Raw genomic sequence first — 16,234 nt, forward strand, 5'->3', positions numbered from 1 at the left:
ACATAGAGGTCAAAGACCAGTTTGGAGAAGGAAGGAGCTCCTTGACATGACTCTGAGTTCACTCGCAACGCTCTCGTTCTGCCGGACGCCCAATCCGGGCTCCTGGGAACCAGGGCCTTTGACGCCACGCTAGCCCAGGCTGCGGTTAGGTGCCAAAAACTGAACTGGGGGCTGTGAGAAGCAGTCTAGTGGAAAGAGCATAGCCCTGGGAGCTGGAAAACCTGGCCTGTAATCCCAGCTCTGCCATGTGTCTGCTGTGTGACCTTGAGCAAGTCACTTCACTTCTCTGTGCCTCCTTACCTCATCTGTAAAATGGGGGATTAAATAATAATGATGGCATTTATTAAGCGCTTACTATGTGCAAGGCACTGTTCTAAGCAGTGGGGAGGTTACAAGGTGATCGGGTTGTCCCTAGTGGGGCTCACAGTCTTAATCCCCATTTTACAGATGAGGGAACTGAGGCCCCGAGAAGTGAAGTGACTTGCCCAAAGTCACACAGCTGACAATTGGCAGAGCCGGGATTTGAACCCATGACCTCTGACTCCAAAGCCCGGGCCCTTTCCACTGAACCACGCTGCTTCCGCACCCTACTATTAGACCCTGAGCCTCATGTGGGACGGGGACTGTGTCCAACCCGATTAATTTGTCACTTTGGCTGCGCATAGAAAAGTGCTTGGGGCATACTAAACGCTTAACAAGTATCCTAATTATTATTATCGTTACCCTATATTTATTCAGCGCTCCTCTTTGGATCTGCCAATACCTGATCCTATTCAGCCCAAGGGCCTCTGGTTTGGGTCTGGTCAGTTAAGGTGGGTGTTAGTGCTGTGTGACCTTGGGCAAGTCACTTCATTTCTCTTTGCCTCATCTATAAAATGGGGATTGAGACTGTGAGCCCCATTTAGGACAGAGACTGTGTCCAACCCGATTTGCTTGTATCCACCCCAGCGCTTAGTACAGTGCCTGGCACATAGTAAGCACTTAACGAATACCATAATTATTAACAATATATAATTATATTATTATAATTAGCTGGAATGGAGCACAGGGATCAGTTTGGGCAGGGGCTGAAGGGGAAGGGTCTGGCTTGGGTCTAGGTAGAGACTGGCTAATGTGGCTGAGGTGGTCATTCTTGGATATATCGACCCCCCGGGGCCTAACTTTTGGGTCTGGTCATTTGCTCGCTCAATTTGAGACTCTACAGCGCTTCACGGGAGCCAAAGATTGGATGAGTCTTTATTAAGGGTCCCCATCCTCCATATCATCATCAATCGTATTTATTGAGCGCTTACTGTGTGCAAAGCACTGTACTAAGCGCTTGGGAAGTACAAGTTGGTAACATATACGCACACACTTCCCCTCCAGAAGCGGGCCGCGGACCCCTCTTAGAAAACACGGAACCGAGATGCCCAGTTTAACAGTGGCCAGGTTGTCGTTCGTTCTGCAAATCCCCGCCTGGTCAGGGTTTTCCTGTTAACTCCAGGAAGCGAAGTCCTGCATTTTAACGCCGCCCTGCTTCTCCCCCCACTTCACCCCGGCAGCCCTCGCTTCTTACGACTACATCTTGAAGATAGTACCCACCGTGTACGAAGATAAGAACGGGAAGCAGCGCTACTCTTACCAGTATACCGTAGCCAACAAGGTGAGGAGGCGGCCTGGGGAGAGGGGACCCGAGCCCGGGCTCGTTTCTTGCCGTGGCGGCCTCTGCTAGTACAGAAAAGAGCTCCAGTGGAGGAGTCATTCAGTCGTATTTATTGAGCGCCTGCTGCGGAGTGCTGTATTAAGTGCTTGAGATAGTACAATATAACAATAAACCCTGCCCACAATGAGCTTACTGGCTAGAGGGGAGGCAGACATTCCTATAAATAACTAAAAGACAGAAATGGACATAAGTGCTGTCGGGCTGGGAGTCGGGGGATGAATGAAGAAAGCAAGTAAGGGAGACAGAAGGGAGAGGGAGAAGAGGAAATAATAATGATGGCATTTATTACGCGCTTTTAGACTGTGAGCCCACTCTTTTAGACTGTGAGCCCACTGTTGGGTAGGGACTGTCTCTGTATGTTGCCAACTTGTACTTCCCAAGCGCTTAGTACAGTGCTCTGCACACAGTAAGCGCTCAATGAATGCGATTGATGATGCTTACTATGTGCAAAGCACTGTTCTAAACGCTGACAAGGAGGGCTTATAGTCGGGTAAGGCCTCTTGGGGTTGTGCCTTCTATAAAGCTTTGAAGGGGTGGAGAGTAATCGTCTGTGGGATTTGAGGAGGGAGGGCACTCCTATACCACCCCTGCTCTTTAGCGGCTAAAGCCCTGAGTTTCCGCGAGGCTTGTTTCCCTCTCTAGAGGTTCACCGTGCAGAGGACCAACTCCCGGTGGTTTCTATCCTCCGCCCCATCCTCAGCTTGAAGCTGCCAATCTCAGCGCATGCTCGCGGAGAGCCTCCAAACATTTAAGCACTCAATTTTCCTGGAATAACACACGTCCAGTTCTACTTTGGATAAATTCACAGCTGAGACACTGATTGGGGTTTGAGGGAAACACTCTAGGGATGATGGAGGTCTGAGAAGGATGAAATCAGGTCCTGCGCCTGGGTCCCTGATGGGACATTTGAGTTAAAGTCCCTCTGTGGCCCATCTCGAGCCATGAGGATCAGTGCCCGTCATCATCATCATCAATCGTATTTATGGAGCGCTTACTGTGTGCAGAGCACTGTACTAAGCGCTTGGGAAGTACAAGTTGGCAACATGTAGAGACAGTCCCTACCCAACAGCGGGCTCACAGTCTAAAAGGGGGAGACAGAGAACAAAACCAAACATACTAACAAAATAAAATAAATAGAATAGATATGTACAAGTAAAATAAATAAATAGAGTAATAAATATGTACAAACATATGTACATATGCCGTGAGGGCAACCAGCTCACAATCCCACCAGCTGTCCTGTTGCCACTCTCAGAGGCAGAACCCCGAGCTAGTTGGATCATCATCATCAATCGTATTTATTGAGCGCTTACCATGTGCAGAGCACTGTACTAAGCACTTGGGAAGTACAAATTGGCAACATATAGAGACAGTCCCTATCCAACAATGGGCTTACAGTCTAAAAGGGGGAGACAGAGAACAAAACCTTTGGCTCAGGAGCGCTGAAACCCCAGCAGCTTGAAACCCTGCTCCGCTTTTTTAGATCCTAATGCAGTGAATTCACTTTTCCGCCCTGGTATGGCCTTCCATTCCCAAACTGTGATTGGCCTCCTTGGGCTGGAAGGAGGCCAGCAGTTGGGATGTGGAGGATCCTGTTCGTTCCGGGCGCACCTGAAAAGTGCCCCATTGCCCCCAAACGGTGTCTTCTGTCGGGTGTACTAGCCGCTTGGCTTTGCTCCTCTAGGTCACGGCCAGCCAGCCCTTCGTGGGCTGTTCCACCTCTTTAAATAGGCGAGATCGTGAAAATATTCACATTTCAAAATGCAGGAATCAGTGCTATGTCTTGAGCGCTTCCTGGGTGCAAAGCACTGTACCGAACACTTGGGAGAGAACAGTATGAGCGAGTTAGTAGACGTGATCCTTGCCCTGGAGGGAGACGGGCATTAAAATAAATTCCAGATAAAGGAAGCAACAGAGGATGTGGATGTGAACGGGCGGAGGAATTGGTTCTAAGGTCACTTGATCAATCGGGTATTTACTGAGTGCTTACTATGTGCAGAGCACTGTACTGATAGCCAGCTGGTTAGCCCTGGTCTAGCAGTAGCTTCCAGGGGGGTGAGGGTGTCATCGCTGTCGTCGGTTTGGCATTGAGCAGGCAAACCCCTAGCTTTGGGGGTCCTGGTGGGCAACTGTGGCTAGTCAGCCCCATCCCTTAAAGCTAGCTGGGATCCCCTAAAGGCCCCCACCCCTGACACCATTTATTTGTAATTTATTTATGTCTGCTAATGTCTGTCTCCCTGTCTAGACTGTAAGCTCGTTGTGGGCAGGGGATGTGTCTGCTTGTTTTCATGTTGTACTCTCTCAAGCGCTTAGTACAGTGCCCTGCACACGGTACCTTCATCTTCAAATGCCGTCAAGTCCTTTTCGAGCCATAGCGACTCCGTGGGCACAGCCTCTTCAGAACGTCCCATCTTCTGTCTTAAAGTGGTTCTGGTATGTGAATCCACGGAGTTTTCTCGGTCAAGCTGCGGAAGTGGTTTACCATTGCCTCCTTCCGCGCAGTAAAAGCTCGAGCCCCCGCCGTTGTCTTTGATTAACGTTTCGATCGCTCGATCCTCCGCCACCGACTCTTTCCCCGTGCCGCCGCTGCCCTGCACGGGGGAGTAGACTTTGTCTGACGCTTTGGCTTGGACCTTTCCATTGTGGGTAACCCTATATGGCACTCCAAGCTTCATCAGCGTCCGCGTCCACGAAAAGGCATCGATTCATAGGCTCGAATGCACACAGGAAGCGCTCGATAAATTCGAACGGATGAACGGGAACTGGTCACGGGCAGAGAACGTGTCTGTTTATTGTTGTACTGTACTCACCCGGGACGCACTAATAAATGCGAATGAATGAACAAACATAGCAGGACTCCCTTTGTCCTGAGCTCTGCTGCCCGGAGTCACCGCGGAGGTTGTTAGCCGCTCACGTCCATCTCCGTCTCTCCTCCACACAGGAGTACGTCGCTTACAGCCACACTGGCCGCATCATCCCCGCCATCTGGTTCCGCTACGACTTAAGCCCCATCACGGTGAAGTACACGGAGAGGAGGCAGCCTCTGTACCGGTTCATCACCACGGTGAGTGGGGGAAGACCAAGACCCCCGCAGGTCCCCCCAGCCGCTCTCCTCACTGCCTGTCCACCCGGACGGAGCGCGCGGGCAGAAACGGGAAAGGGAAGTGAAGCGGCCAAGGGAGTCAGGACCCGGGGGAGGCCAGAAAGGAAGCTTCCATCCTGTCTGAGATGGGCAGTCTGAAAATACCAGTAGGATCAAGGAGGGGTTTTTATTAATTTGATTATTAGGATTTGTCGAGTGCTGATACTTCTACAGAGCTGGCACCTCTGTTCTCAGGTATGGGACTGAGAAAGGGACGCCGTCGGATCGGAGCCTCCAGGGAGGGGGTCTCTGCATCGAGAAATGACGCGTCCAGCTGTGCAGGGTGGCTAAAAAGGAGTAAAAGCGAGTTAAAAAGTCTCTGCCCTTCCCGAGCGGGAACTCAAAAGCCGAGCTAGCGTGCTCCAAGCTCGGGTTGGAGTTGACCCACTCTCCATAGCCTGGACTCAGTCAGGTAATCAATCCATGGCATTTCTCGAGCACTTAACTGTGCGCAAAGCAGGGTACTAAATGCTTGGGAGGGTACGGTATGATAGAGTCGGTAGACTTTTTTTTAATGGTATTTGTTAAGCACTCACTATGTACCAGGCACTGTTCTAAGCGCTGGGGTAGGTACAAGGTAATCAGGTTGGACACAGTCATTCATTCAATCATATTGATTGAGCGCTTACTGTGTGCAGAGCACTGTACTAAGCGCTTGGGACGTACAGGTTGGCAGCATCTAGAGACGGCCCCTACCCAACAGCGGGCTCACAGTCCATTTCCCAAGGGGGCTCACAGTCATAATCCCCATTTTTCAGGTGAGGTAACTGAGGCAAGAACAGTTAAGTGACCTGCCTGGGGTCACACAGCAGACAAGCGTCAGAGCCGAGGCTAGAACCCAGGCCCGGGCTCGCTCCACTAGGCCACGCTGCTCCCTGCCCTTGAGGAGCTTACTGGCTAGAAGGGGACACCGACATTAAAATAAATCACAGATGGGGGAAGTCGCAGAATATAAAGATGCGTCCAAAAGTGCTGTGGGGTAGAGACTCAAGTGCATGGGAGAGGGGGGCGAATGAGGGGTTAGGGAAGGCCTAATTTGAGGAACAGTTCTGCCGTCCAGATTTTGAAGTCGAGACAAAATGGCAGCCCGTGGTCCTGGCGAGGAGTAGAGTCCGAGTGAACTCCTAAAGAGAGGGCGATCTGTCTTCGGGGGCTGACTGCCTTTTTCAGTTCTTCAAGTTGGACTCCTCACCTCCTGCCTTTCCATTCCCTGTGCCAAAGGAAGGGCCGTGGGTCCCTCTCCCCTCCCAGGGGGAGTGGGCAAAGCCAATGTGCCCGCTTAAGGGTCTTTTATCGCCGGCCAGAAAGGAACCGCGTACGTTGCCTCCTCCTCCTCGGAGCAAAAAGTCGTTGCCAGGTAGGAGTGAGTCATGAACGCACGGTCGTCTAAAATTGTCTGCAGACCTGTGTGTGTTCTGTGTTACTGCAATTAAGTCAGACTGTCCGACCCTCTGATGCAAGCCCTAAAAGCATCTTGTGGTCTAAAACCTCCCGTCATCTGCTCCGCTCTCTACTGAAATAGACCGGCTCTCCTGCCGTCATCTTCCCTGAAAGTGCCCCTGCGTCATGCGGGGAGCGGGGTGACCAAGCCCACCTGACAAAAACATTCGTTCATTTCTTCATTCGATAGTATTTATTGAGCATATACTGTGTGCATGCAGAGCACTGTACTGAGTGCTCGGGAGGGAACAGTACAACAATAAACAGACTCATTCCCTGCCCACAACGAAGTGGGGGAGACAGACATCAATACAAATCAGTAAATGACAGATACGCAGAGAAGCAGCGTGGCTCAGTGGAAAGAGCCCGGGCTTTGGAGTCAGAGTTCATCGGTTCAGATCCCGGCTCCGCCAATTGTCAGCTGTGAGACTTTGGGCAAGTCACTTCACTTCTCTGTGCCTCAGTTCCCTCATCTGTAAAATGGGGATTAAGACTGTGAGCCCCAGGTGGGACAACCTGATCACCTTGTATCCTCCCCAGTGCTTAGAAGCTCAGTGGAAAGAGCCCGGGCTTTGGAGTCAGAGGTCATGGGTTCGAATCCCAGCTCCACCACGTCTGCTGTGTGACCTTGGGCAAGTCACTTAACTTCTCTGAGCCTCAGTTCCCTCATCTGTAAAAATGGGGATTAAGACTGTGAGCCCCACGTGGGACAACTTGATCACATTGTATCCCCCTATGTGCTTTGCACATAGTAAGCGCTTAACAAATGCCATCATTATTATTATTTTATTATTTAGAACAGTGCTTTGCACATAGTAAGCGCTTAACAAATGCCATTATTATTATTATTATTTAGAACAGTTCTTTGCACATAGTAAGCGCTTAACAAATGCCATCATTATTATTATTATTATTATTATCATACATAAGTGCTGAGGGAAGGAGGGGGGAAGAACAAAGGGAGCAAGTCAGGGTGAAGCAAAAAGGAGTGGGAGTAGAGGAAACCGGGGAGGTCTTAGGGAAGGCCTCCTGGAGGAGATGTGCCTTCAATAAGGCTTTGAAGAGGGGGAGAGTAATTGTCTGTCGGATTTAGAGGAGGGAGGGCGTTTCCAGGCCAGTTAAGGATGTGTGAGGGGTGGGTGGTGAGATAATAATAATAATAATAATGTCGGTATTTGTTAAGCGCTTACTATGTGCAAAGCACTGTTCTAAGTGCTGGGGTAGATACAAGGTAATCAGGTTGTCCCACGTGGGGCTCACAGTCTTAATCCCCATTTTCCAGATGGGGGAACTGAGGCCCAGAGAAGTGAAGTGACTTGCCCAAAGTCACACAGCTGACAAGTGGCGGAGCCGGGATTTGAACCCACGACCTCTGACCCCAAAGCCCGGGCTCCTTCCACTGAGCCACGCTGCTTCTCGGCGAGGTAGACGAGATAGAGAGAAGGTTAGAAGTAGAGAAGCGAAGTGTGCGGGCCGGGTTGTAGCGGGAGAAGTCACCAAGTGAGGTAGGAGGGGGCGAGGTGATGGACTGCTCTAAAGCCAGTGGAGAGGAGTTTTTGTTTGATGCGGGAAGGGGGTGGGCTACAACTGGAGTTTTTTGAGGAGTGGGGTGACGCGTCCTGAAAGTTTTTGTAGAAAAATGATCCGGGCAGCAGAGTGAAGTACGGATTGGTGTGCTTTTTTCCTTTTGAGTGGTATTTGTTAAGCACTTACTATGTACCAGGCTCCATTTTCCAAGGCTGTTCTTCCTCACATGCCAGCCGTGTGACTAAGGCCCCTTGGTCCATTTTCCCCCAGGCCTCCCCCGCCTCTCGCTGAGCTCATCTCATAGAAATAACGTATTTCGTAACATGTAAGTTTCATTCGAGCGTCACCCCTCCTTTCTCCTGCCGGGCTACTCTTCTACCGTCAAAGAGCTCCGAGGCCGTCGGGTGGTTTTCCGGCCGCGCCGTGGGCTCAAGAAACGGCTGCGGATTTGGTGTCTGTGGGTCAGCTAAGGCAGGCTGACCTGCGGCCGGGGGTTCGGCACCGTAATCGGCCCGCGCTCTCCCTCTTCCCCAGCTGCTGACCGGGAGGGAGCAGAAATTAAGCTGCGCTTGGAGTAGCTGTAAAACCAGAGTAGTCAGTCAGGGGCGGAGGCTTCCTTTTTCAGGAAGGTAGGGAAACAATCGCTTTCGGGACACTTAGTCCCGGAACCCGCGAGAAAAGAAAATAAACTGGATTTAGGCCCTAGTACTGGGCAGGATCTGATGCAAGAGGTGTAAGGGGGGAGGGTTTTTTTAGACTCATGATCACATCGCGGTAGAATTTAACCTTCTCGCTAGGGAGAGAAGCCCAGAAAACAAGGATATTTAATTGTAGAACCGTGGAAAGACAGGAACTTCATTTAGGAATTAACTGAAGAATACAAGTAACCGCCTAGGAGCCTGGAGGTCATCATCATCATCATCATCAATCGTATTTATTGAGCGCTTACTATGTGCAGAGCACTGTACGAAGCACCTGGGAAGTACAAATTGGCAACATAAAGAGACAGTCCCTACCCAACAGTGGGCTCACAGTCTAAAAGGGGGAGACAGAGAACAAAACCAAACACACTAACAAAATAAAATAAATAGGATAGATATGTACAAGTAAAATAAATAAATAGAGTAGTAAATATGTACAGCCATATATACAGGTGCTGTGGGGAAGGGAAGGAGATAAGACGGGGGGATGGAGAGGGGGACGAGGGGGAGAGGAAGGAAGGGGCTCAGTGTGGGAAGGCCTCCTGGAGGAGGTGAGCTCTCAGCACGGCCTTGAAGGGAGCAAGAGAGCGAGCTTGGCGGATGGGCAGAGGGAGGGCATTCCAGGCCCGGGGGATGACGTGGGCCGGGGGTCGATGGCGGGACAGGCGAGAGCGAGGTACAGTGAGGAGATTAGTGGTGGAGGAGCGGAGGGTGCGGGGTGGGCTGCAGAAGGAGAGAAGGGAGGTGAGGTAGGAGGGGGCGAGGTGATGGACAGCCTTGAAGCCCAGGGTGAGGAGTTTCTGCCTGATGCGCAGATTGATTGGGAGCCACTGGAGATTTTTGAGGAGGGGAGTAACATGCCCAGAGCGTTTCTGCAGAAAGACAATCCGGGCAGCGGCGTGAAGTATGGATTGAAGTGGGGAGAGACATGAGGATGGGAGATCAGAGAGAAGGCTGATGCAGTAGTACAGACGGGATAGGATGAGAGCTTGAACGAGCAGGGTAGCGGTATGGATGGAGAGGAAAGGGCGGATCTTGGCAATGTTGAATGAATGAGAAGAATGTGTCTGTTGTTATATTGTACTCTCCCAAGAGCTGCTTTGCACACAGTAAGTGCTCAATAAATACGATTAAATGAACGAATGAGTTGAGAGCCAAAAGGCAGTGAGAAGTCGAGGATGGCTCCGACTTGGCGGGCTTCTTGGATGGCGCGGTGGTCGTGTTATCGATGGAGATGGGGAAGATGGGAGACGTCAGTTTGGAGAAAAGATGAGAGTTTCCGTTTCGGACATACTGCGTTTGAGGTGGTGGCGGGAGAGCCCCATGGAGTTGTCAGCAAGAAGCCGCGTGACCTAGTGGAAAGAGCTCGGGCCCGGGAGTCAAAGGACTGGGATCTAATCCCAGCTCCACCGCCTGCCTGCTGGGTCACCTTGGGCAAGTCACTGCACTTCTCTGGGCCTCAGTTTCCTCATCTGTAAAATGGGGGTTCAGTACCTACTTAGACGGCGAGCCCCATGTGGGACCTGATGATTTGGTATCTGCCCCACTTAAGCGCTTAACAAATACCACAGTTATACAGTTGTCATGATCATCTAGTATTATAGATCGAGAAGCAGTCTGGTCTAGTGGAAAGAGCCTAGGCGTCAGAGATTCTGGGTTCTAATCCTGACTCCACCATCTGTCTGATGTGTGACCTGGGCAAGTCACTTCTCTGTGCCTCAGTTGCCTCATCTGAAAACCGGGGATTGAAACTGCAGCCGATGTGGGACAGGGACTGTGTCCGACCTGATTAGCTTGCATCTACCCCAGCACTTAATACAGTGCTCAGCACATAGTCAGTGCTTAACAAAAACTATTTAAAGAAGCCAACAACAACAACAAAAAAATAAGGTGGGCTGGAGCAGGAGGAAATGCAAGACTCTAAATTAGATCAATCAATCGTATTTATTGAGCGCTTACTGTGTGCAGAGCACTGTACTAAGCGCTTGGGAAGTACAGGTTGGCAACATGAGAGGTCGATCTGGGAGCCATGGGAGGGAATTGGTTCCCCGGGAGAGTGAGTAGACAATGGGAACAGGGCCTACCAGGATACCCGAAATAGGGGCTGAGTGGTGGAAATGGAGCCATTGAATAAGACTGAGAAGGAGTTGGTAGAGTGACCTTGAGCAAGTCACAAACCTTCTCTGTACCTCAGTTTCCTCATCTGTAAAATGGGGGTTAAGACTGTGATTCCCCAAGGGGGACAGGAATAATAATAATAATAATGATGATGGCATTTATTAAGCGCTTACTATGTGCAAAGCACTGTTCTGAGCGCAGGGGGATACACAGTAATCAGGTTGTCCCACGTGGGGCTCGCAGTCTTCATCCCCATTTTCCAGATGAGGGAACTGAGGCCCAGTGAAGTGACTTGCCCAAAGTCATACAGCTGACAAGTGGCGGAGCCGGGATTAGAACCCATGACCTCCGACTCCAAAGCCTGTGCCCTTTCCACCGAGCCACACTGCTTCTCCACTGGTTCACCGGCTCTGTGCAGAAGGTGGGGAGTTCATCCCTATTTTCCAGATGAGGGAACTGAGGCCCAGAGAAGTGAAGCGACTTGCCCAAAGTCACACAGCTGACAAGCGGCGGAGCCGGGACTTGAACCCATGACCTCCACCTCCAAAGCCTGTGCCCTTTCCACCGAACCGCACTGCTTCTCCAGTGGTTCACCGGCTCTGTGTAGAAGGTGGGGAGTTCATCCCTATTTTCCGGATGAGGGAACTGAGGCCCAGAGAAGTGAAGCGACTTGACCAGAGTCACCCAGCTGACAAGCGGCGGAGTCGGGACACGAACCCGTGACCTCCGACTCCAAAGTCCGTGCTCTTTCCACCGAGCCCCGCTGCGGCCGGCCTGATTACCCTGTGTCTAGTCCAGCGCTGAGTACAGTCCCTGGCACGTAGTAAGCACCCAACAAATACCGTTTTCAAATGGAAAGATTCCCGCGGCAGGCGGGACGGTGAATCGGGTGTAAACGGCGGGGACCATTTAGAGTGTTTTAGACCGAGTGAGGTCTAAGATGCAAACAAATGGGTTGGGTTGGTGTCCAACCGCGGATTGTTCTGAAGGGACTTGGGAGGGGGAACAGCCAAAGTGGTAGGGACCGTCCCTAGATGTTGCCAACTTGGACTTCCAAAGCGCTTAGCACAATGCTCTGCACACAGTAAGCACTCAATAAATACGATTGAATGAATTAGCTTGTATCTACCCCAGTGCTTAGAACGGCGCTTGGCACAGAGCGCTAAGCAAATATCATAATAATAACGGTGTGATTGGAAAGTCTCAATGGCTCCTCCAGTTTAAGTGGCTCTAATTGGTAATTTATTTATTTATTTTACTTGTCCATATCTATCCTATTTATTTTATTTTGTTAGTATGTTTGGTTTTGTTCTCTGTCTCCCCCTTTTAGACTGTGAGCCCACTGTTGGGTAGGGACTGTCTCTGGATGTTGCCAGTTTGTACTTCCCAAGCGCTTAGTACAGTGCTCTGCACATAGTAAGCGCTCAATAAATACGATTGATGATGATGATGATGATGTAACTCCACAAACAGCCATTTCATCTGGTCTCAAGGGACTGACCCTGGCAGTCACACACCACTGAGTCTCGCTCCTTTAGACGTGACAAAGCGTTACCTAGTGGAAAGAGCACGGCTAGGGGAGCCAGAGGACCTGCTTTAATAATAATAATAATAATAATAATAATGGCATTTATTAAGTGCTTACTATGTGCAAATCAATCAATCGTATTTATTGAGTGCTTACTGTGTGCAGAGCACTGGACTAAGCGCTTTGGGAAGTCCAAGTTGGCAACATAGAGAGACGGTCCCTACCCAACAGTGGGCTCACAGTCTAGAAGGACTGTGCAGTGCAAACTGCAAAGCACTGTTCTAAGCGCTGGGGAGGTCGCAAGGTGATCAGGTTGTCCCACGGGGGGCTCACAGTCTTAATCCCCATTTTACAGATGAGGTAACTGAGGCCCAGAGAAGTGACTTGCCCAAAGTCACCCAGCTGACAATCGGCGGGGCCGGGGTTTGAACCCATGACCTCCGACTCCAAAGCCCGGGCTCTTTCCACTGAGCCATGCTGGTTTCTAATCCAGGCTCTGCCACTTGCCTGCTGGGTGACCTTGGGCAAGTCGCTTCACTTCTCTGGGCCACAGTTGCCTCATCTTATTCAATGGCTCCATGTAGAGAAGCAGCGTGGCTCAGTGGGAAGAGCCCGGGCTTTGGAGTCAGAGGTCATGGGTTCAAGTCCCTGCTCCGCCAATTGTCAGCCGTGTGACTTTGGGCAAGTCACTTCACTTCTCTGGGCCTCAGTGACCTCATCTGTAAAATGGGGATTAAGACTGCGAGCCCCCCGTGGGACAAACTGATCACCTTGTAACCTCCCCAGCGCTTAGAACGGTGCTTTGCACAGAGTAAGCGCTTAATAAATGCCATTATTATTATTATCGGCAAAATGGGGATTCAGTTGGCCTGTTCTCCCTCCTGCTTAGACTGTAAGCCCCATGTGGGTCAGGGACTGGGTTTAAGCTGATTAACTTGTATCTATCCCAGGACTTGGGACAGTGCTTGGCGATTAGTAAATGCTTAACAAATACCATCATTATTTTGATATTAATCAATCAATCAGTCATATTTATTGAGCACTTACTGTGTGCAGAGCACTGTACTAAGCGCTTGGGAAGTGCAAGCTGGCAATATATAGAGACAGTCCGTACCCAACAGTGGGCTCACAGTCTAGAAGGGGGAATATATTATATTATATTATATTATATATTTAATATATAATTTATATTATATGTATATATTATATTATACAATATATTGTATTATATTATGCAATATTATAATTGAGTTTAAGACCCGTGAACACTTTGAAAGGCAGGATGGTTTTCTAAGGGGAAAACCATGCTGCCTCAGTGATAGGCTGGAGTTTTTGGAAAAAGCCAGTAAATATGTGGATCGAGAAACCTTCAGATATTTAGATTTTCTTTTCCAAAGACAAGACTCCAAAACAAAGGTGGTTTTTTTTTTTTAAAAAAAAAGATTAATTTTGGATCTGGAAGGGAACTGAGGCACCGAGAAGTGAAGCGACTTGTCCATGGTCACAAAGGAGACAAGTGGAGAACCCAGGATTAGAACCCAGGTCCTTCCGACTCCCAAGCTGGGAAGCAGCGTGGCTCAGTGGAAAGAGCCCGGGCTTTGGAGTCAGAGGTCGTGGGTTCAAATCCCGGCTCCGCCACCTGTCAGCTGTGTGACTTTGAGCAGGTCACTTCTCTGGGCCTCAATTCCCTCATCTGTAAAATGGGGATGAAAACTGTGAGCCCCTCGTGGGACAACCTGATTACCTCGTATCTACCCCAGTGCTTAGAACAGTGCTTTGCACATGGTAAGCACTTAACAAATACCAATATTAATTAATTAAGCCCATGCTGTTTGCACTAGGCCAAGCTGCTACCCCAGCGCTTAGAACAGTGCTTTGCACATAGTAAGCGCTTAACAAATACCAACATTAATTAATTAAGCCCATGCTGTATGCACTAGGCCAAGCTGCTTTCCTGAGAAGTGTCCCCTGCGGGGGCCGTGGGGGAATTTCCGACTTCCAAGGAAGCATCCCAGCCCTTCCCTCTGCATCCCTTCCTTCCAGATCTGTGCTATCATAGGGGGAACATTCACCGTGGCAGGGATCCTGGACTCCTGCATCTTCACAGCCTCCGAAGCCTGGAAGAAAATCCAGCTGGGGAAGATGCAGTAACGTCGAAGCACCACGCCGTCTCACCTGGGAACACGAATGAAGGCTCCACGATCCATCCCTCCATCCATCCCTCCATCCCTCCTGGTTCTTCTTTCCTTTCTGTTGGTCTGAATCAGTTCCGTGATTTGTCAGTTAAAAGGTCAGGAGGTAGGGTGGACACCGTCCGAGATTTTGGGTCTTTCCGCATCTCTCCAGGGCCCACTGACCTTTCTTTCAAGGCGGGCTCGGAATTAGGAAACCATTCCAGGGTAGAGGGTAAGGTGGCCCCTCCGCCCGCCTTTCCTCAGCTGCCAGGCCCGTTCAGGGAGCAGTCAGCACATCGGGGTCGGATTCTCAGCAATGCTATGACAATCGCCCGCCTCGCTGCTCTGGGGCACGTATTGACAGGAAGATGGGGGTGGGGAAAGGCTCTTTTCGGGGGGTTGGGGGGGTAGGAAGTCCTGTTTCAGCCCCAGAGGAGGCTCAAAGAGCGGCTTCTTGGCGTTTCCCCTAGGCCCGTGCGGCGGGGATCGCGCCGCTCTGATTGCGGGCCTTGCAGAAGCAGGCTGGCGTGAAGGGGCGTTGCCGACAAGACCACCCTACGCCTCCTCAGACAGGAGGAACGGGCCCCCGTGGCGCCTCTGTTATGGAGCTGGGGGCCTGGACCCCGCCGGGCCCACCCTGAGAATTGGGGGACACTTGGATTCCTTTTTCCCTGCCAGAGGCTATTGAACTGCAGCCCCAGGACTGTAGAGGCTCTGCTCAACATGCCCCCTCTCTTCCCGGCCTCCTGATTTCCTCTCCCCGGTGGGCCACCTTCCTGATCAAGGGCCGGTTTGGGTTGCCAGTCGAGCCACTCTCCTTCGGGGCAAGGCCCGCGGGCAGACGGGTGGCTCCGGTGGAGCCGACATCCCGTGGCCTCGCCGGGGAAGGAGAGCAGTGTCAAACGGTGTCTAAGACTTAGGGCTATCTGCCACTCCGGTCGCTTTTTCTGTTCCTTAAACTGCCCTCTCCCCAGGGCCAGCGGTTCTGGGGCTCACCAGCCCCTCCCCAGAGAGGGATTCCATCCCCTAAAGAACCAATTTGCCTGTCGTGCCAAAACCTGCATCGCTGGGGTTGGGGAGGGAGCGGAGGGGTCCAGAAATGACCTGGCCTTGAACCCTCGTTCCTAACGGGCTCCTGGCCGGCACCGATTCAGCGCCAGGCCGCTGCAGCTCGTTGCCAACGTCGTAGACAGAGCACGAGGAAGGCTTTTTCACCGTGGCTCCCCGCGGTATACGAGGAGGAGGGACGCGCCCTTGGTTTACAGCAATAGCTGGCACCGCGGTGGGCACCGTGGTCCTCCCGGGGGGGCCGAGAGAATGGGCAGCTAGCGGCCCGTTGCCGGTGGTGGTCCCCGGCCAGACTCACCCCTCTGAGCGGCCCCTGCTTCCTCTTGCCCCCACGAGACACGTGCCTGCCGCCGCCGCTGCCACCCTGCACCCTCCCCGATAGCTCCGCACGGGGAAGGCGGCACGGCCTCCGGGCTGACTGCAAACTAGAAGAATTCCCAGGACTCCGGTCGACCCCAGCTAGAGAACCACCCTCCCACTTTCCGGCCGAATTAAGATTGTTTCATCACTTTTTGTAATCGGGGAGACTATCCGGTTGAAGTTCTTTTTATAATGCAATCTGTGCCGTTTACAATTTTGAATCCCTTAGTAACCTCTGCGGATGAAGATGTTGACTAGAGAAGCGCGTCCCCTTCCCCCTTATTGAGATCAAAGTTGTAAACCGGATCGAATTAGTTCTCGTATCGGTAGCTGTTGGGATGGATTTTTTTTTTTTTTAATGCGTGTTTTTTCTTCGGTCTAGAAATGAAGATGGGAACAGTCCCTCTGTGTGGGTGGGGGATGCAGATGTGTGCCAAGCCCCTCTTACATGGAGTTTCTCCACTCATGGACTGT

At 51.2% G+C, this 16,234-nt stretch overlaps 1 protein-coding gene across 1 annotated transcript in view; it reads left to right on the forward strand.

Moving 5' to 3' along the window:
* The window catches only part of ERGIC1 (endoplasmic reticulum-golgi intermediate compartment 1), a 96,103-nt gene extending 81,640 nt beyond the window's left edge, over positions 1-14,463 (forward strand). Inside the window, exons 8-10 of the mRNA XM_038773028.1 lie at positions 1,542-1,642; positions 4,644-4,766; positions 14,202-14,463. Coding sequence (XP_038628956.1) covers positions 1,542-1,642; positions 4,644-4,766; positions 14,202-14,309 — 332 coding nt within the window. The 3' untranslated portion in view covers positions 14,310-14,463. The remainder of the gene's footprint in view (positions 1-1,541; positions 1,643-4,643; positions 4,767-14,201) is intronic.
* Positions 14,464-16,234: the final 1,771 nt, after the last annotated feature.

This window comes from Tachyglossus aculeatus, chromosome X1 (genome assembly GCF_015852505.1).
Source record: "Tachyglossus aculeatus isolate mTacAcu1 chromosome X1, mTacAcu1.pri, whole genome shotgun sequence".
NCBI classification, from domain to species: domain Eukaryota; kingdom Metazoa; phylum Chordata; class Mammalia; order Monotremata; family Tachyglossidae; genus Tachyglossus; species Tachyglossus aculeatus.